The sequence below is a fragment of the Geotrypetes seraphini genome, chromosome 4 (assembly GCF_902459505.1).
Source record: "Geotrypetes seraphini chromosome 4, aGeoSer1.1, whole genome shotgun sequence".
Taxonomy (NCBI): domain Eukaryota; kingdom Metazoa; phylum Chordata; class Amphibia; order Gymnophiona; family Dermophiidae; genus Geotrypetes; species Geotrypetes seraphini.
The window spans coordinates 54,868,497-54,888,897 of record NC_047087.1 but is presented as its reverse complement, the minus strand read 5'-3'; the positions used below and the strand labels follow the sequence as shown (position 1 = coordinate 54,888,897).

At 43.7% G+C, this 20,401-nt stretch overlaps 1 protein-coding gene across 6 annotated transcripts in view; it reads right to left on the bottom strand.

Annotated features, from left to right (window-relative positions):
* Positions 1–20,401, bottom strand: part of CYLD (CYLD lysine 63 deubiquitinase) — a 137,449-nt gene that overhangs the window by 43,575 nt on the left and 73,473 nt on the right. For all 6 annotated transcript variants that reach the window (XM_033941993.1, XM_033941995.1, XM_033941996.1 and 3 more), the window contains 2 exons: positions 12,376–12,517; positions 11,674–11,796 (listed from right to left, as the gene is read on the bottom strand). In XM_033941993.1, coding sequence (XP_033797884.1) covers positions 11,674–11,796; positions 12,376–12,517 — 265 coding nt within the window. The remainder of the gene's footprint in view (positions 1–11,673; positions 11,797–12,375; positions 12,518–20,401) is intronic.

Below are 20,401 nucleotides of genomic sequence, written 5' to 3'. Positions count from 1 at the left end.
TAAGGGATTTCTTGAAGAGTATAGTTTTTATTTCCTTTCTGAACATCTTGTAGTCTGGGGTTGTTGTCAATAGGTTGGAGACTTGGTTATCTATCTTCGCTGCCTGAGTGGCCAGTAGTCCGTTGTATAGTTTTTTCCGTTTTACTTCTTTGATTGGGGGGTAAGTGAATGGGATGTGTGTTTTTCAATGCCTGGTAGAGGTGGTTTGGATGAGGCGGTCGTTTAGGTAGGTTGGGCTGTCTCCATTTATAGTTTTAAATAGTATACAGTAGAATTTAAATTGTATTCTTTCCTGGATTGGAAGCCAATGAGAATTGATGAATGTCTCAGTAATGTGATCATGTTTTTTCAATGAATAGATGAGTCTCAGAGCTGTATTCTGAATTGTCTGTAGTTGTTTAATCATTATTGCAGGGCAGGGGAGGTAGAGGATGTTGCAATAGTCTAGGATACTTAGGATTAGAGATTGTATTAGGAGCTGAAATTGTGTTTTGGTAAAACAGAGATGAGTCTTTGTTCCCTACACTGTTTGGGACACTTTTATATTCCTTTTAAAGTGTGTCTTTGGGTCAACAACTGAAGGAATATACCTGTAAACAAGATCTAATTGGAAAATGTTCAACCTCTCTTGACTGAGAGCTAAAACCAAAGTTTTCAGAGAGTTGTTATTTGTTGATTATGCCAATGAGCCTACTCGCACTAAAGAACATCACCTTGTGGACCATGTCTCCTAAGCATGCCTGGACTTCAGGTTTACCTTTAGTATGAAGAAGACAATACATTGGGACAAGATGTGACAAGCCTCTTTCTATCAATATTCAAAATTATATACAAGTTTGATCTATTACCCTTCTCCGAGGCATTTTTTTTTTTGAATTTCTAGTAATGGTTAAACAGAAAGGGAAGATAAAAAGCACAAGTACCCCTAAATCAACGAGCCTTATGGACAAGTATGTACAGATGAAGTTGCCGCCTACAATTTAATCTATTTGTATATGGTGCTTCTTTGAGTGAAGGTGGATGATCTACTCCTTCACCTCCTTTTACTCCAGTTGGTCCTATAGGGGCATCTTCCCAAGATGGCATTGTCCCTATGGACAAGATATCTACTGATGTTTGTACATTGAAGCCATAGGCTGTTTGTGATTTTCCAACAACTGAGGTTTGTCCCAATCTGACTAAAACTGTTGATCAACCTCAGGATATTACACAACTACCTTGAAAGACATCTGGCAAGTTGTGGTTAAGACTGGAGAGTGTATAAGAACTACTATTCCACAACTCTGTAGTTTTTCTCAGCAAACAGTTATTAAATTTCATGATGTGGATTCTAAAATTGGTTCTATGGATAAGAACATAAGAAATGCTATAATGGGACAGACCAAAAATCCATCAAGTCCAGTATCCTATTTCCAAAAGTGGCCAACCCAGGTCCCAAGTACCTAGCTTGATCCCAAGTAGTATAACAGATTTTATGCTACTTATCCTAGAAATAAGCAATGGATTTCCCCATCTCAATAATGACCTATGGATTTCTCTTTTAAGAAATTATCCAAACCTTTTTTAAACCCTGGTAAGTTAACCAATTTCACCACTAAATTCATCCTCCTCGAAAATGACAAAGTACCAACCATAACCAATATTGAAATCAACTCAATCAACTATCCCATCCAAACCACCATAAAACTACTAGGAATGACTATAGACAGATGCTGCACCATGCAAACGCAAATAAATAAAACAATACAGAAATCCTTCGCAGTTATGAGAAACAAGACCGGAAATTCTTCGAAAGAACACAATTCCAGCTTATAGTACAATCCCCAATCCTAGGTCTACTAGATTACTGCAATATCCTCTACCTCCCCTGCCCGGCTACTATGACCAAACAACTACAAACTATCCAAAATACAGCCCTGAGACTCATCTACTCACTAAGGAAACACGACCATTATTACAGAAGCATATATCAACTCACACTGGCTACCAATACAAGAAAGAATACTATTTAAATTCTACTATATGTTATTTAAAACCCTAAATGGAGACAGCCCAACCTACCTGAACAACCGCCTCATCCAAACCACCTCAATCAGACATAGAAAAACACACACCCCATTCATAACCCCCCCCCCCCCCGGTCAAAGAAGTAAAACGGAAAAAAACTATACGATGGCCTCCTGGCCACTCAAGCAGCAAAAATGGAAAACCAGATTTCCAATCTATTGATAACTACCCCAGACTACCAGATGTTCAGAAAAGAAATAAAAACTATACTCTTCAAGAAATTCCTGAAACAGTCCTAACTTCACATATACCGTCCTTTCTCCCTCTCTCTTCCCACCACATTGAAACTACCGGACTTCTCTTTACCTCTCTAGAAATGACAAATGATCTTCCATTGTAACCCACCGTTTATAATTCTTTTGTAATCCGCCTTGAACCGCAAGGTAATGGCGGAATAGAAATCTCTAATGTAATGTAATGTAACATATTGTGTGGAGAAATATTTTCTCCAGTTTGTTTTATGTCTACTACTTAGTAGCTTCATAGCGTGCCCCCTATTCCTAATATTTTTGGAAAAAGAAAACAAACCATTCACGTCTACCCTTTCTACTCCACTAAGTATTTTATAGACTACTATCATATCACCCCTGAACCATCTCTTCTCCAAGCTGATGTCGTCCCAACCCTTTTATCATTTTTCTTGCCCTTCTCTGTACCTTTAGTAATTCTGCTATATCTTTTTTGAGGTGCGGTAACCAAAATTGAACACAGTATTCAAAGTGCAGACATACCATAGAGCGATACAAGGGCATTAAAACATTTTCATCTTTCCATCCCATTCCTGCAATTGTTTTCCATCACAATATAGCTTTACTTTTATGGCAGCATAGGTCCCTCCTCTGTTTTTGAACTTACAACACAACTGGAACCAGGAACCTTCACTTGCAACTGTCCAGGGATTTTTTTTCCTGTGTTCTATCACTTCTCAACAAAGACAGCTCAGTCACTGCAGCAATTGTCCCCAGGTAGAAACATAGAAACATAGAAAAATGACGGCAGAAAAGGGCCAAAGCCCATCAAGTCTGCCCACTCTATTGACCCTTCTCTTTGATTTTGCTCACCACCCCCTGCCCTTACCTCATTAGAGATCCCACATGAATATCCCATTTATTTTTGAAATCTGATACGCTGTTGGCCTCAATCACCTGCCGTGGGAGTTCATTCCAATGATCGACCACCCTCTCAGTGAAGAAATACTTTCTGGAGTCTCCATGAAATTTCCCTCCCCTGATTTTCAGCGGATGCCCTCTGGTGGAAGAAGGTCCTATAAGACGGAAGATATCCTCTTCCACCTCGATACGACCCATGATATATTTAAATGTCTCGATCATGTCCCCTCTCTCTCTTCGTTCTTCAGGTAAGGATTAGACGCCAAGGTCCTTGCTCAATTTAACAATCACGATCATTAAACCTGGCCATTTGCTGTCATCTCTACCTGATACGACTGAAGTCTTCCACCATCGCCCTCTCCAAGGAGATGTGAATGCTACCACTACCACATCTACATCCAGCCCTTGGAAAGGAAAATCTGACTCGGGCATAATACCCTTGTCTCTACATGACAGTGTAGTACTATCACTCAACTGCTTTGAAATAATTCTCTGAAAGAAGTTTTACCAAGTGCCAAATTTTGGGGATACATGCACAGTTTACACCTTTAGAAGCAGGAATAAGTGTGTTTGAGGATTTCTGCACTAACAGAATTGCTTCTGGTTGTGTTTTGCCTTTATACATTTTTTGTACTTTATCCAGGCACCACCTTATAAAATTACCTCCTTAATGCTAAAACTACTCCACAAGAAACCACAGAAACCTGAATTATTAAAGCATGACTTTTCGTAAGTATTTAAACAAATATATATTCATCAACAAGCTTGCATATCCCAGAACAAAGTTTCAATTATAACTTCTGAACTCCTACAAAGAATGATAAAAATCCCTAGGTGGCAATAATTAGACAGCTCCTGGGGCTTGCAGCTCCACAGGTACGATTGTAGCACATTTTTAAAAGGTAAACGGTCTGCAGAACGTCCCTTTCAAAAACACAGCCTGAAAGAGAACAGGGTTCCAATCTTGGTGCATATTCTTGTGATTGCTTAGAAGCAGTCATGCATACCTCTGTAGAAAGTATACACAGGAATTTGAGGAAACAATCCCCATGCATACTTTCATTCTATTGACCTATCCTCACCCCCTTTTTTGCAAGCATTTATACCTTTTACCCACAGTGAAGGGAGTGTGATTAGTTTTCAAATTCCCTTTTTCCAGGGGAAAAACTGCTTTTATCTGTGAAAATATCTTTGAAAATGAACTGTTCTCTCCACATACATACACCTAAAATACTGCAGATGTAATTACAAGAACAGCAAGAAACAGCTGATTTTTGCTAAGGACTTTTAAAGTAAACATATGTTCAAACTAAAGTGTCCTCTGACTAAGCTGTGCAAAGAATGTGCTTAGCGCATCCTTATGTGAGCCTTTTCGCGCATGCTTAAGCTCATTTCTAGCGCAGACAACAAAAATGACTTTTTTTCAGTTTGCTTCATTAATAGCTGAAGGGACAGAGAGAGGAGGGGGCTGCAGATGACCACTGGGACCCTGCACTACAGGGGGGGGAGAGAGAGAGAGTTCAGCTGGAAGCTGGGAGGAGTTGGGTATGAGACCCCTGAGGAGAAAGGAGAACAAGCCCACGCGACCCCAAGCAGCCACATCCTGTTCCTCTGAGAACTTTGATTTAAGCCTGCCGTCCAATCCTCCGCCAAGAACTTTGCCTTAAGCCTGCCCTCAGAGAACTTTGCTTTGAGCCTGCCCCCTCCACCAAGAACTCTGCTTAAAGCCTTCTTTAGAGTCTGCCTCTGGGGTTAGTGCTAGTTAGCCAAGGGAGGGGCTCTGATTTATTACTAAGGTTAACTGAATTATCTTTGGGACAGTGCTGTGAACAAGGCTGCCCTGTGAACTTCTAAAAGCTAAGTTACTCAGCATTTCATATTCTGCTCTTTTCACTGTTTTTCAGCATATATCTGCTTAATTTCTCTTCGCCTCCTCCCCGTTTCTTACTTAGAAAAACAAAAAAAAAAATAAACCCTTCTCTTTCCTCTGTTAAATCTTATTTCCTCTTTCCCTTCATAGGAATAAGGGTAAGACTTATAGTCCCACCAACCCCCAGGGACCACTTTTCATAAATAGAGACCCAAATAATCAGGACTACTCAAATCAAGTCACTTCACAACCAATCAAGATGACCTTTATTCTATGCAATCACTGTGGTGCTTTTAATTCCAAGACACACTATTTGGAGGCTTAAGGCTTGCCCCATCTGTCTTCAACTTGCTAGTATTAAGGAGGAGCTCTGCAAACTTAAACAGGAATTGAATACAATTAAAGCAGCTTCCATCACTACACAAAATCATACAAACTTACCACCTCTACCTCAAAGAATAAAACAACCCAGGAATAAATGGGTCACAGTAGGCTCAGGAAGACTGCAACATGTAACACAGAAGCATCCACCTTCACTAATATTACCTCTACAGAATTCCTTCGCTCCACTAGTGCACTGCGATACTCAAGAAAACAGAAAGGAGGTGGGACTGGAACCAATGAAGGTAATTCAAGAGAACAAGGGCACCCTAAGCACAAATAAAAAAGCCAAAACCAGAAAACTATTACTGTTGGGGGATTCCATCATCAGAGGCATTAACCTTGGAACACAAGGCGAGGAGACCAAAATAGTGAAATGTCTTCCAGGATCCTCAGCTACCAGAAGTTCCAGACAAATACAGACTATAATTAAGGAAGAAACTAAGGATTTTAACACTGATGTTGTTATCCATCTGTGAACAAATGACCTGGCCAACAACTCCACACTTGTAGCACAGAAAGCTTTTCGAGAGCTTGGTGAAAGCTTGAAACCTTTTGTAAAGGCTTTAGCTTTTTCTGAAATACTGCCTGCATATGGAAAGGGAGAGCAAAGAGTGAAAAACACGGAGGACTTTAATAGATGGCTCAAAGCCTGGTGTCATCAAGAAGACTTCAGGTACATAGGAGGATGGGGAAATACATGGAAGGACAAGAAGCTATATTGCACTGATGGGCTACATATTACTACAGCAGGAAAAAGAAACCTTGCAGAGAAATTTAGACAATATTTTTCTAGGCATTTATTAAACTAGAAGGTGGGGGTGGTGTATGTATGAAGGACAATTATAGAGACCACCCCCGGCAAAAAAAAAGATGTGATAGTAGTAAAGATTGCAACATAAACAATATCAGCAACTCATTTCTTAGTATTGCAATGGAAAGTGAAATGAAACAAAAATCTATACGAAAAAGGAGATTACCGCTGAAAAATAGCTGGAAAGCGATGACCACAAATGCTCGCAGTCTAAGCAACAAAGTTCATGATCTGCAAGCCCTGATATTAGAGGCAGATCTAGATATTGTTGCTATCACAGAGACATGGTTCAGTGAATCACATGGATGGGATGCAAACATACCGGGATATAATCTTTTTAAGAAGGACAGAGATGGTCAAAAAGGTGGAGTACCACCTCTCTATGTAAAGATCAATATCCAAGCGACTGAAATGCAAGGGACCTGGGGAGAGGAAGAAGCGATATGGATCGCTTTGAAAAGAGAAGATGGAACTTCTATCTACGTGGGTGTAGTCTACAGACCTCCGAATCAATCGCAGCAAATTGATAAGGATCTGATTGTGGATATACAAAAGTTTGGAAGGAAAGAGGAGGTTCTGCTGTTGGGAGATTTCAACCTGCCGGATGCGGACTGGAATGTTCCGTCTGCGGAATTGGAAAGAAGTAGGGAGATTGTGGATGCCTTTCAAGAGGCTCTGCTCAGATAAATGGTGACGGAACCCATGAGGGAAAAAACGATATTGGATCTGGTCCTCACAAATGGAGAGAGTATCTCTAATGTTCGAGTGGGTGCTCACCTGGGAAGTAGCGATCATCAAACGGTTTGGTTTGATATAACGGCTAAAGTGGAGAGCGGCCGCACGATACTTAAAGTCCCAGATTTCAAACGTACGGACTTTAATGCAATGGGAGAGTACCTGAAGAAAGAGCTGTTAGGATTGGAGGACATAAGAGAAGTGGAAAGACAGTGGTCTAAGCTGAAAGGAGCGATAAAAATGGCTACGGACCTTTATGTGAAGAAAATCAATAAAAACAAGAGAAAAAGGAAGCCGATATGGTTCTCCAAACTAGTGGCGGAGAAAATAAAGGCGAAAAAGTTGGCGTTCGTAAAATATAAAGAAACCCAAGAAGAGGAGTGCAGAAAGGACTACAAGGTGAAACTGAAAGAAGCAAAGAGAGAGATACGTCTGGTGAAAGCACAGGCGGAAGAACAAATGGCTAAAAATGTAAAAAAAGGGAGACAAAAATTTTTTCAAATATATTAGTGAAAGGAGGAAGATGAAAAATGGAATTGCTAAACTAAAAGATGTTGGTAACTGATAAGTGGAGAGTGATGAGTAAAAAGCAAATGTGCTAAACAAATACTTCTGTTCTGTGTTCACAGAAGAAAATCCTGGAGAAGGACCGAGATTATCTGGCAAAATTACATGAGAAAATGAAGTAGATTCTGCGCCGTTCATAGAGGAGAGTGTTTATGAGCAACTTGAAAAACTGAAGGTGGACAAAGCAATGGGACCAGACGGGATCCATCCCAGGATACTAAGGGAGCTCAAAGAGGTTCTGGTGAGTCCTATTAAAGATTTGTTCAACAAATCTCTGGAGACAGGAGTGATTCCTAGAGATTGGAGGAGAGCGGATATGGTCCCTATTCATAAAAGTGGTCACAGGGATGAAGCAGGAAACTACAGGCCGGTGATCCTCACTTCAGTTGTTGGAAAAATAATGGAAGTGTTGCTGAAAGAAAGGATAGTGTACCTCCTTGAATCTAATGGGTTACAGGATCCGAGGCAACATGGCTTTACAAAAGGTAAATCGTGACAAACGAACCTGATTAAATTTTTTGATTGGGTGACCAGAGAGCTGGATCGAGGACATATGCTAGATGTAATTTATTTAGATTTTAGCAAAGCCTTTGATACAGTTCCTCATACGAGGCTGTTGAACAAACCTGAAGGGCTGAAGTTAGGACCCGAAGTGGTGAACTGGGTTAGAAACTGGCTGTCGGACAGATGCCAGAGGGTGGTGGTTAATGGAAGTCGCTCGGAGGAAGGAAAGGTGAGTAGTGGAGTCCCTCAGGGTTCGGTGCTGGGGCCGATCCTGTTCAATATGTTTGTGAGTGACATTGCTGAAGGGTTAGAAGGAAAAGTGTGCCTTTTTGCAGATGATACCAAGATTTGTAACAGAGTAGACACCAAAGAGGGAGTGGAAAATAAGGAAAAGGATCTGCAAAAGTTAGAGAATGGTCTAATGCCTGGCAACTAAAATTCAATGCAAAGAAATGCAGAGTAATGCATTTGGGGATTAATAATCATAAGGAACCGTATATGCTGGGAGGAGAGAAGCTGATATGCATGGATGGGGAGAGGGATCTTGGAGTGATAGTGTCCGAAGATCTAAAGGCGAAAAACTGTGTGATAAGGCAGTGGCTGCTGTCAGAAGGATGCTGGGCTGTATAAAGAGAGGCGTAGCCAGTAGAAGGAAGAAGGTGTTGATGCCCCTGTACAGGTCATTGGTAAGGCCCCACTTGGAGTATTGTGTTCAGTTTTGGAGACCATACCTGGCGAAGGACATAAAAAAATTTGAAGCGGTCCAGAGAAGGGCGACAAAAATGATAGGAGGCTTGCGCCAGAAGATGTTTGAGGAGAGACTGGAAACCCTGAATATGTATATCCTAGAGGAAAGGAGAGACAGGGGAGATATGATTCAAATGTTCAAATACTTGAAGGATATTAATGTAGAACAAAATCTTTTCCAGAGAAAGGAAAATAGTAAAACCAGAGGACATAATTTGAGGTTGAGGGGTGGTAGATTCAAGAGCAATGTTAGGAAGTTCTACTTTACGGAGAGGGTGGTGGATGCCTAGAATGCGCTCCCGAGAGAGGTGGTGGAGAGTAAAACTGTGACTGAGTTCAAAGAAGCGTGGGATGAACACAGAGGATCTAGAATCAGAAAATAATATTAAAAATTGAACTAAGGCCAGTACTGGGCAGACTTGCACGGTCTGTGTCTGTATATGGCCGTGAATGGCTGGGAGGATGTAGATGGGCTGGAGTAGGTTTTAACGGAGATTTCAGCAGTTGGAACCCAATCACAGTACCAGGTAGAGCTTTGGATTCTTGCCCAAAAATAGCTAAGAAAAAAAATTTAATTGACCATTCGGGTCTTTATCTGCCGTCATCTACTATGTTACTATGTTAGTACAGGAAGGGTGGGAACAGCCAACTGAGAGGGACATAGCAGATATTGCAGTTGGGTGGGCTAGTTAGGAACCCCACTTTCTTATTTTTTTTGCATTTAGGCAGCCTGCCCTCTCTCTGCCAAGTTCCCTGTTTGTTTTTTTTGATCAAGGTTTTCCTTTATTGATTTGTTTATACTCAGCGTAGTAGGTGCTCCAGAGTTCCTGAGCCGATGAGCTGACTTCAGAAATCGATAGAGACATAGACGCCAAGGATCATGGTACCCAACATTTACATGCGCATACATGTACTATACTAGGCCACACTCATCCTAGGAAGACACACTTCAGATCTGTGCATATAAGCTAACAATAATCTGCATTGTAGTGTATTTGTCCTAAGGTATACCTGTGGAATGTGAATTTGCTGACACCTGTAAGGGGGTAGAGTGATTGAGGGTATTTGTGGATAGCGAACCATTGACCTAGCATGTAGAGGTGACCACCACATGAGAAGGGGTGACTTTCACTATATATATATATATATATATATATATATATATATATATGTGAGGATAGAAACCTTGAATGTGGTCTGTTGAAATATTGTGTTTTAGTTGTCATACAGGTTTAGAGGGAGATGTGATACAGTTTTTGTTTTGTAGCATTTAACTTAAGTTTCTATGACCTTTAAACCATACAACACTGAATGCCATATCTCTGCCATCCAGCCTTACAAATTGGTACCTATCCTGAAGAGCTTATCTAGTGCTCTTCGCAAAATTTTGCTCAACATTATACTTCTTTTCTTGTTGAATCCCTTGGTTGCGTGGAGTTATTTGGGGACCCTAACTGTGGCACTTCTATTGAGTTGTGTTGGTATGCATTAGAGAATGACACAGTGGCTGTTATCCGTGGCTAGCCGAGGGTATCCCACCAAAACGGTGGGAGAAAAAAGTGGTGCCCTGTGGAGCAGTGAATGGCCTTGACTCCGCAGTTAAGTGAGGGAACGAACACGGTCACTGATCGCGTGGTCCAGCAGCCCCCTCACTCCTTCCTAATGATCGCCGTCGTCCGGGCATCTCCTTCCCTCCCTTCCCCTCACCTTCATGGCAATTTTTAATTCACTCTCAACAAGCAGCCGGAGCCTTGAAGTCGCATGTGGCTGCCAGAAAGTTCTCCTCTGATGCAACCGGAAACAGTAAGTTGCGTCTGAGGAAATGTTTCCGGCAGCTGCACGTGACTTCAAGGCTCCGGCTGTTTGTTGAGAGTAAATTAAATATTGCCACAAAGTTGAGGGAAAGGGAGGGAAGGAGATGCCCTTACGGTGGCGATCGTTAGGAGGGAGGGGGCTGCTGGACCGCGCGAAGGGTGCTGAAGGGAAGTGGAGAGAGGAGGTAGGGAAGAGAAAGGAGAAGACGCTGAAGGGAAATGGGGAAGAGAGAGAGGGGAGAAGACGCTGAAGTAAAGTGGGTAGGAGAGAGTGGAACAGACAATGAAGGGAACTGGATGGAAGGGGGGATAAAGAAAAAAAGGCACATGCTGGATTGGGGAGACAGATACCACATCTGAGGGGAGGAAAGAAGGAGAGAGAATCTATAAACCACCTGGGGGGAAGGAAGGAAAGATGGAAGGGAAGAAGATAGAGATGACAGACTATGGGGTGAGTGGAGGGAAAAAGAAGGGTGCCCGACAAATTGGGGGGTGGAGGGAGAGATGGCAGGGAGAAGCAAGTAACAGAGCATATGGAAGAGGCAGAGAGAAGGCAGACAGTGGATGGATGGAAGGAATTGAATGAGGAGAAGATGAGGAAAACAGAAACCAGACAACAAAGGTAGAAAAAATATTTCTATTTATTTTCTTTTTTTTTGCTTTAGGATAAAGTAGTATATTAGTTGTATTGATAAACATTTATAAACAAAGTCCTGCCAGCTGAAGATCTCTTTCACTAGTTCAGCAGCCAGAACTTTGATTTATAAAATGACAATTGTACAGAATATTGTTTCTTTTTATACTTTAATAAAATAAGTTCAGTATAAAACTATTTGAGGCTTGTGTGGATGGGCTCCAATGGTTTGCGGGGACGGGACGGGACCCGAGCTCAAGGGGACAGGGTGGAGATGGGAACAAATTTTGTCCCCATGTCATTCTCTAGTATGCATTCTACACTTAGTAGTAATACCATGCTCCACTACTAGGGGGTTCACAGTAGTAATGCATGCTATAAAACACCTTTGTACAGTTAAAGGGGAAAACATTCTTGGTATGGGTACATACATCCGTAGAGGATTTACAATCTCTGTTCTCAGTAGCTGTTGGGTTTCACTATAGTACTCCACATCATTTTTTTCCTTTGGTCGTAGCAAAACAGTGTCTAAAACTGAGCTGAAGGAGAATAGGCTGGAAAAAAAAAAAGGCTGCATTATTTACCTGAAATCCACATAGCAGGACACACAATAAAACTTCTTGTCAAGTGTTATATCCCATCTCAGGTCTGTCTGAAAACTATATTGCAAACAAGCCTCTGAATTTCATGTCTGTACTTGTTCAGATTGTCAGGGTACCAATGCATACTCAGCCTATATGAAAGCCAATTATCTTCTTAATTTACAAATTGGCTACATTAGTTCTTTATGAAAACCAACCAATTGAATTAAGCGCTTCTGCAGAGTTACAATTTCATAGCCTTACCGGGACTTAAAATTTAACCTTCCATCCAAAGATGCATGAAGTAAAAGGGAGAGATGACAAGTTGAACAGGCAGGAGTTTGGGGTTTTTTTTTTGTTTGATTGTTTAGGTTTTCTTTAAGCACACTGCAGCTGTTCTGGAACAATTTCAGTTATGTCTTTTACAGATGCATGCGAATAATGGTTTCCTGTCACAGATTGATAAATGCATGCCATTGCCAAGGCAGAGATTTCCATCCTTGCTACAGCTCCCACCAATCTTGGTGGTGAATCTTGGCTTTATAAACTCACCAGAATAGAGTAGAATCCAGGTAGCAAGAGTTGTAATGACCCTGGATGCCTTTCTTCTTTCCAATCATCACCTCAAATCCTTCTTTCTCCATTCTTGGGGGAGTATTTTCTTCTACAACTTCACTTAAGTAACCTCCAAATGCTGTGAAGAAGAAAAATGTACAATAAAATTTCCACAAAGACTTTTTGCAGTATGTTTTCTAACTACTACCTTGTGCATATGTTTCCTCTATATACTTATTTCCTTTTTAATATCTACCACAAATGTGCATGTCTCCAGTTCATGTTACCTCTCATTAGGAAAATTTCACATCCACAATAAAGAAAAACCTAAAAATATGCCAGCACAAATGACTGACTATCCTAGAAAAACATTTGACTCGATATTTAAAACCTGTAGTATTTTTTTTTAAATGCTGACAACAGTATTTAGATACTTTGGCCCTGATTCTGCAAAGTGCACCTAACGTTACGTGTGGTTTAGACGTCCTTGGTAGACACAGTTTGCAGAATTCCACATTAAAGGTCCTGTAATGGACAGTGTAGCCTTTGCACTAATTATCTAATGTGACCTAGTCAATGAAGGCAATACAACTTGTTGCAGACTTTCGCATCTCAAAGAACAACTCAAGTTCATAGATTTGCAATTCATGAGTGAAATAACCAGGTGGCAAAAAAATTATTTTAAAAATAAGCAGCAGCAATTGAAATATTATCCTCTATAATAATTTTACACTTCTTTGGTTGCTTACATATTCAGGCTCCACAAACTTTTGCATTTTCTGCATAGATTTAAAGAAGGATTCATTTTTCCCGTTTTAAGTTTATAATACATTCAATCACTTCTGCAGAGAATCCACAGGCAGCTTATATTTGCTGCTAGGACTTTAAAGGAGCTTCCAAAGGGAGCTGCAAAGAGCACAATTTTGTATTAAATTTAAAGCACTTTGAATTGAAGATATGGCAAAACTAAAACAGAATGCTTTAGCACATCCAGCATTAAGCCATTTTTGTCATGTTAGCACCTAACAGAGCTTAGCTGAAAGGGCCTCGATGTGAGAAAATATCCAAAAGCCTTTGAAATTCAGTCTCAGAATCTATCAAGTTTCAGCAAACTTTGTACCAGGTATCGATATACCATATCTAAAGTTTTAATAAAATAGTATAGACTCTAACAAACCGGCAAGGGAGCAGCGAGCCAGGGGCAGCGGCGAGAGGAAGCTCCGCCCACCCCCACCGCATCAGCACCAGCTTAGCCCGGACTCCCCCTTAAAAGTAGGGGAGCCGCGGCGCGTGGTCCAAGCTCACAGCTCGATCGGAGAAGAGGAGAAGAGCCGAGGCGAACCAGGAGAAGAGGGAAGAGGAGAGCAAGGGAGGCAGAAGGAGGGGAGAAAAGCCGGCAAGGGAGCAGCGAGCCAGGGGCAGCGGCGAGAGGAAGCTCCGCCCACCCCCACCGCATCAGCACCAGCTTAGCCCGGACTCCCCCTTAAAAGTAGGGGAGCCGCGGCGCGTGGTCCAAGCTCACAGCTCGATCGGAGAAGAGGAGAAGAGCCGAGGCGAACCAGGAGAAGAGGGAAGAGGAGAGCAAGGGAGGCAGAAGGAGGGGAGAAAAGCCGGCAAGGGAGCAGCGAGCCAGGGGCAGCGGCGAGAGGAAGCTCCGCCCACCCCCACCGCGTCAGCACCAGCTTAGCTCGGACTCCCCCTTAAAAGGAGGGGAGCCAACGGCACGTGGTAAAGGAGATCGGCAAAGGCGCTCGCCTTAGCGAGAGTGCCTTTGAGAAGGGCTGAACCGATACCTCCAAGGACACCAGGGAAAGGCAGCAAGGTAAGGAATTAGCGTGAACACACACACACAAGCTAGAGCAAGGCAAAGAAACAGCAGGCCCGGAGGATAAAGAAGAGGTAGACCCAAGAGGAGACACATGAACACACAAACAAGAAAGCAACAGGTATATAAGATAGCAGCAGAAGACACACAAGACAAGGAAACACAAGCAAAGAAACACAGGCAAAGACAAGTACACACAAGCAAAAAGAAGCGACAGAGCAAACACCTAGCAAACATCAGACAGACTCACACAGTCAACTAATAGGCGGATAGGAGCAAACACCTTGCAAGTAGGCGGGCCCACCAAACAGAAGACAGCTACACTTACCGGCTAACCAAGAGCACAAGAAGCAAATCAACTAGCAGGCGGACCAGGGCCAACACCCAGCAAGTGAGAAGCTAAAAAATAAATAAATAAATAAATGGCAGGAAGAACTAGAAGCAACAAGACTGCATTCAAGATCGGCGTTCCAGTCACCGAAGAGTCCCAGAGGATGACCACAGCTTCCATGCAGACAGAGGAATACCCACAACGGATGACAGAGGTCTCTGTGCAGACTGAAGTTATTCCACATCAGATGACTTCAGTCTCAGTACAGACGGAGGTGGTTGACCAGCAACAGATTCTCAGAGACATCATGCATGAGTTGATGAGCCTGAGGGAAGAGGTGAAGCATCTCAGAAGCATCAGGGAAGATGAGGCCTACATCGATGGCGTCCTCCAAGAGCTGTCCCACGCCTCTGAGCATGCGCAAGGAAACATGACCATCTTTGGGACACCCAGACTGACCAGATCTGCAACGTTGGAAGCAACGGCTGGGGTGCAAGAAGAGGCTAGAGACGTCAACTCCTGGCAGCTGGTCACATCTACAAATACAAAAGACCTTCTCCTACTTCAAGTAAACAGAGAAGCTTTACATCAACCCCACAGATCACCTTGAAGAACAGGTTCCAGCTTCTACAGGAAGAACCAGCCAGCGACTTTCAGGACGACTTTCAAGAGGATTTCCAGCAGATGACTCAGGCTCCAGGGGCAACGGACCAGCTCTCCCCAAAGAAGCGCAAAGTGGTAGTCATTGAGGACTCTCAGCTGCGGGACACCGAGGGACCAATATGTAGACCGGATCTACAATCAAGAGAGGTTTGTTGTCTGCCAGGAGCCAGAATCAGGGATGTGACCACAAGCCTAGGGAGATTGATCAAGCCCCAAGACCACTATCCAATGCTTCTTATCCACGTCGGGACGAATAACACCCCCAGGAACACCCCGGAGAAGATACCCAAAGATTTTGGAGCCCTGGGTGAGAAGCTGAAGTGAATGGGAGCTGAAGTGAATGGGAGCTCCTCCATCCTTCCAGTGAGAGGCAAGGGTAGAGCCAGGGAAGATCGTATCCAGAAGACAAACGAGTGGCTACACGGATGGTTCAGAGAGATGAACTTCGGTTTCCTGGTCAATGGAGAGGCACTTCAGGGACTACAGGGTAGAGAATGACACGGTGGCGGTTTACCCGCGGCCACCGCATTTTAGCCGCGGGTCACCCGCCGAAAACGGGGAAGAAAACTAGCAGTCGCTGCGGCGACGGGGACAAGGCCATTCAAGGGCGGTGAATGGTCTTGTCCCCCGCAGTGAGGCATGAAGGATCGCGCGGTCCCCGCAGCTCACACCCGCCCGCCCAATCGATTCCAGTGTCCAGCCAGCTCTCTCCCCTCTCCTCACCCCAGTCCGCAGATCCTCCTCCTCTGCGACCCGCACGCTACAAGAGAGCCGCGCACACCCGCCGCTGCTCAGCCTCGATCTTCTGCTCTGACGCAACCGGAAACAGGAAGTTGCAGCAGAGCAGAAGATCGAACACTGAGCAGCCGCGCATGTGCGGCTCCCTGGGAAAGCGCGCAGGTTGCCGAAAAAGAAAACCCACAAACCAAGGTGAGGAGAAGGGAGAGAGCCGGCCAAACACCAGGATCGACCGGGCAGGCAGGTAGTGGCCGCGGGGACCGTGCGATCGCTAGTGTTCCCGGCTCAAATTGGAAGGAGGGAGTGAAAGGAAAAAGGCTTATATGGATGCAGCGGGGACGGTGACGGGGCGGTGAATGGGATGGCAGTGGCGGTGACGAGGCGGTGAAAGGGATGGCGGTGACGGTGACGGGGCGGTGAAGGGATCGGCGGTGACGGGGCGGTGCAGAGGATGGTGGGCCGGTGACGGGGCGGTGACGGGGACAGATTTTTTCCCCGTGTCATTCTCTACTACAGGGATCGGACAGGCTCCACCTGACCAGAAGAGGGAAGAATGTCTTCTGTAGACGACTGGCTCGCCTGCTCCAAAGGGCTTTAAACTAGGTGAGCTGGGGGAGGGAGCCCATTCTCATCCTAGTGTGGCAAGTAACCATCCCTGTATGGTAAGTAACTACTCCATTACTGAGTCTGAGGTAAGTACTTACGCTGCAGTCAGTACTGCAGGGGACAGACAAAATCAAAAGGGACAAACTAACTCAAACAGGGAAATAAAGGGCAAACTAAGTCAAGCAGTAAAATCTATATGCAGACCGGGCAAACACGAAGTATGGAAGGCTATGTGCATTAATGTTCACAGTTTAGGCAATAAAATACTGGAATTAGAGACGGAGATGAGGAGTGCCGACCTGGATGTGGTGGCAATATCTGAAACTTGGTTCACGGATTCCCATGGATGGGATATGGCTATACCAGGTTATAACTTACTCCGCCGAGACAGAGAAGGCAAAAACGGAGGAGGAGCAGCACTATATATCAAGGAAGAGATCAAAGTTATCAGAATCACAAGTGTCAAGTATATGGGGGAGTCCCTCTAGGTGAACCTTGCCTGGGGAAGTTGCAAATGCCTGTATCTGGGCAATGTATACAGACCTCCTAAACAACAGGACGACATAGACAAAGAATTAATTGAAGATATCGAGATCATCTGCGTGGAGACACTGTACTGTTAGAGGACTTCAACATGCCAGATATAAACTGGAACAAACTTTCAGCTACGACCAGCAGCAGCAGAAGGCTACTAACCTCTATACGGGGAGCACGACTCAAACAAATGGTACTGGAGCCCACCAGGGATCAGGCGATTCTGGACCCGATACTCACCAATGGAGATAGTGTCACAGAGGTTTCGGTAGGTGAAGCGTCGGCCTCCAGCGACCACAACATGGTGTGGTTTCACCTCAGGAAGGGATCCACGAGGTCGAACACGTCAACGAAGGTACTCAACTTTAAGGGCATCGACTTCAAGAGCATGGGAGATTTTGTCTATGAGGCGCTGCAAAACCAAGACACAACAGATGATGTGGAGGTAATGTGGTAAGCTCTGAAATCTACCTTAAGGAAGCAACCAACCTCTTTATAAGAACCGTGAGTAAACGGCGGAGAAATAACAAACCCCAATGGTTCTCTGCGGAGATCTCAGAACTCGTAAAACAGAAGAAAAGAGCATTTGTATCCTACAAGCAATCACAATGACCAGAAGCCAAAGAAGCTTATCTAGAGAAATCTAGAACTGTTAAAAAAGCGGACAGAAACGCCAAACTCTGGATGGAAGAAAATTTAGCTAGGAATATTAAAAAAGGGGATAAATCCTTCTTCAGGTATGTTAATGATAGAAAGAGGAATACAAACGGGATAGTGCGCCTGAGGAAACCCGACGGCAACTTCGCAGAATCGGACTCCAATAAAGCCGAACTACTGAACAAATACTTCTGCTCAGTCTTTACCTTTGAGGCACCGGAATCCGGTCCACAGCTGCAAACAAGGGAGAACTCAGAAGACCCATTCAGGAATTTTGAATTTTCCACCAGCAGCATCTACCAAGAATTGTCAAGGCTCAAAGTGAATAAAGCCATGGGACCGGATAAATTGCACCCCAGAGTGCTTAGGGAATTGAGAAATGTCCTGGCAGAGCTGTTAGCCGTGCTTTTCAATCTTTCTCTGAGCAAGGGAAAAGTTCCATTAGACTGGAAAACAGCTAACGTCATTCCGCTCCACAAAAAGGGATGCAGGTTAGAGACTGCAAATTACAGACCAGTAAGTCTCACGTCAATCATGTATAAACTTATGGAAACATTGATTAAACACCAATTAGATACGGTTCTTGACGATGAGAGATTGAGAGATCCCCACCAGCATGGATTTACAAGGGGGAGATCCTGCCAATCCAACCTGATCAGCTTCTTTGACTGGGTAACAAAAAAACTAAATAAGGGAGAGTCCCTAGATGTAGTGCATCTAGACTTCAGTAAGGCTTTTGATAGCGTCCCACACCGTAGACTTTTGAACAAGATGAGTTCATTGGGGTTAGGAGAAATATTAACTGCATGGGTTAAAGACTGGCTCAGTGGCAGACATCAAAGGGTGGAGGTAAATGGTACACCCTCTGAAAAGTCAGAAGTGCACAGTGGAGTAATGCAGGGCTCGGTCCTGGGTCCAATCCTATTTAATATCTTCATACGAGACCTGCCTCAGGGAATTCGGGGTAAAACTGCATTATTTGATGATGATGCTAAATTATGCACATAGTGGGCAGAAGTACCGTGCCCGACACTATGACACAGGACATACTTTTACTGGAGCACTGGTCTACTATTTGGCAGCTGAATTTTAATGTCAAGAAGTGTAAAGTTATGCACCTTGGAAGTAGAAACCCATGCAGAACCCTACACTCTGAATGGCGAGACCTTAACTAGAACTGTTGCAGAACAGGACCTGGGAGTAATCATTAGTGAGGATATGAAGACAGCCAATCAAGTGGAGAAAGCCTCATCCAAGGCTAGACAGATGCTGGGTTGCATCCAGAGAAGTTTTATCAGCCGAAAGCCCGAAGTAGTAATGCCGCTATACAGGTCCATGGTGAGACCACATCTGTAGTGCTATGTACAATTTTGGAGGCCACATTATCAGAAGGATATGCTGAGAATAGAATCGGTCCAACGGATGGCCACCAGGATGGTCTCAGGACTCAAGGATATCCCATATGAAGAACGTCTAGGTAAGTTGCAGCTATACTCTCTCGAGGAACGCATAGAGGGGGGTGACATGATAGAGACATTCAAATACGTTACTGGCTGTATTGAGGTGGAAGACGACATCTTTTTCCTTACAGGACCTACGGCGACAAGAGGGCATCCGCTAAAAATCAGGGGCGGGAGATTTCATGGTGACACTAGGAAGTACTTCTTCACCGAAAAGGTGGTTGACCGTTGGAATGATCTTCCACTTCAGGTAGTTGAGGCCAATAACGTGACTGACTTTAAGAACAAATGGGATCTATATGTGGGTTTACTTCAAAGAAGAACTTATGGGGGAGGGTTCTTTGAGTGGGCAGACTTATTGGGCCGAAGGCTGTCATATTCTATGTTTCTAAAGTCTTTGTTACTTTCTTTAAATATATTATCTACCTAAATATACTTCTAAGTCTAAACCTATTCATGTGAAGCAGAAAATTAATTTCTCTATAGGCTAGCAATTTAAGCAACCGTGTTAGAATAACACGGTTATTGTCGGAGGGTCCCAGCATTGGGGGGGGGGGGGTGACATGACCCTGTGGCAGGAGGGAGTGGGCATCCTCCTGCTGGATTTTTTTTTTAAAGTTCAAGGCATCTGGGGGGGGGGGTATGGTATGATAGGTTCCCAGCATCAAGAGGTCATGGGAGAGGGGACAGGGGGCTATGCACAGCTGGAGGAAAACAAAGGGAAAGAGGGATCAGGGACCGTTTAAAAAATAATAATAATAATTTTTTTTTTTTTTGGGGGGGGGGGTCCTGAGCTGTCAAGTTTTACTTTCCTGTCAGTGCCTGAGCCAATCAGCATTAAGGCATTGACAGGAAAAGTAAGGCTACAAGAGATCAGATCCTGTCATTAAAACTCTGGGGTTTTTTGCTGTGCATTACATGGGGTGCTCATTATAATACTAATGAGCTCCTTGTAGTGCATTAGCATATGACAATCGGTAGCAGCCATGGAGAACCCTTTTCAGCATCAGCAGGAGAGTTTCCTTGCAAATAAAACTGGTTAAAACCACTCTTATTTGCGAGGAAACCTTTTGTGCATCATGGCCTGCGTGTCTAAAGCTATCCTACTAGTTATATTTGCCTTAGATGTAGATAGGAATTGGGTTTCAGATTTTTTTTTTAAAGGAATAGTTTTATGGTTTTAGAACTCAACATTAGTTTGTGACAAAG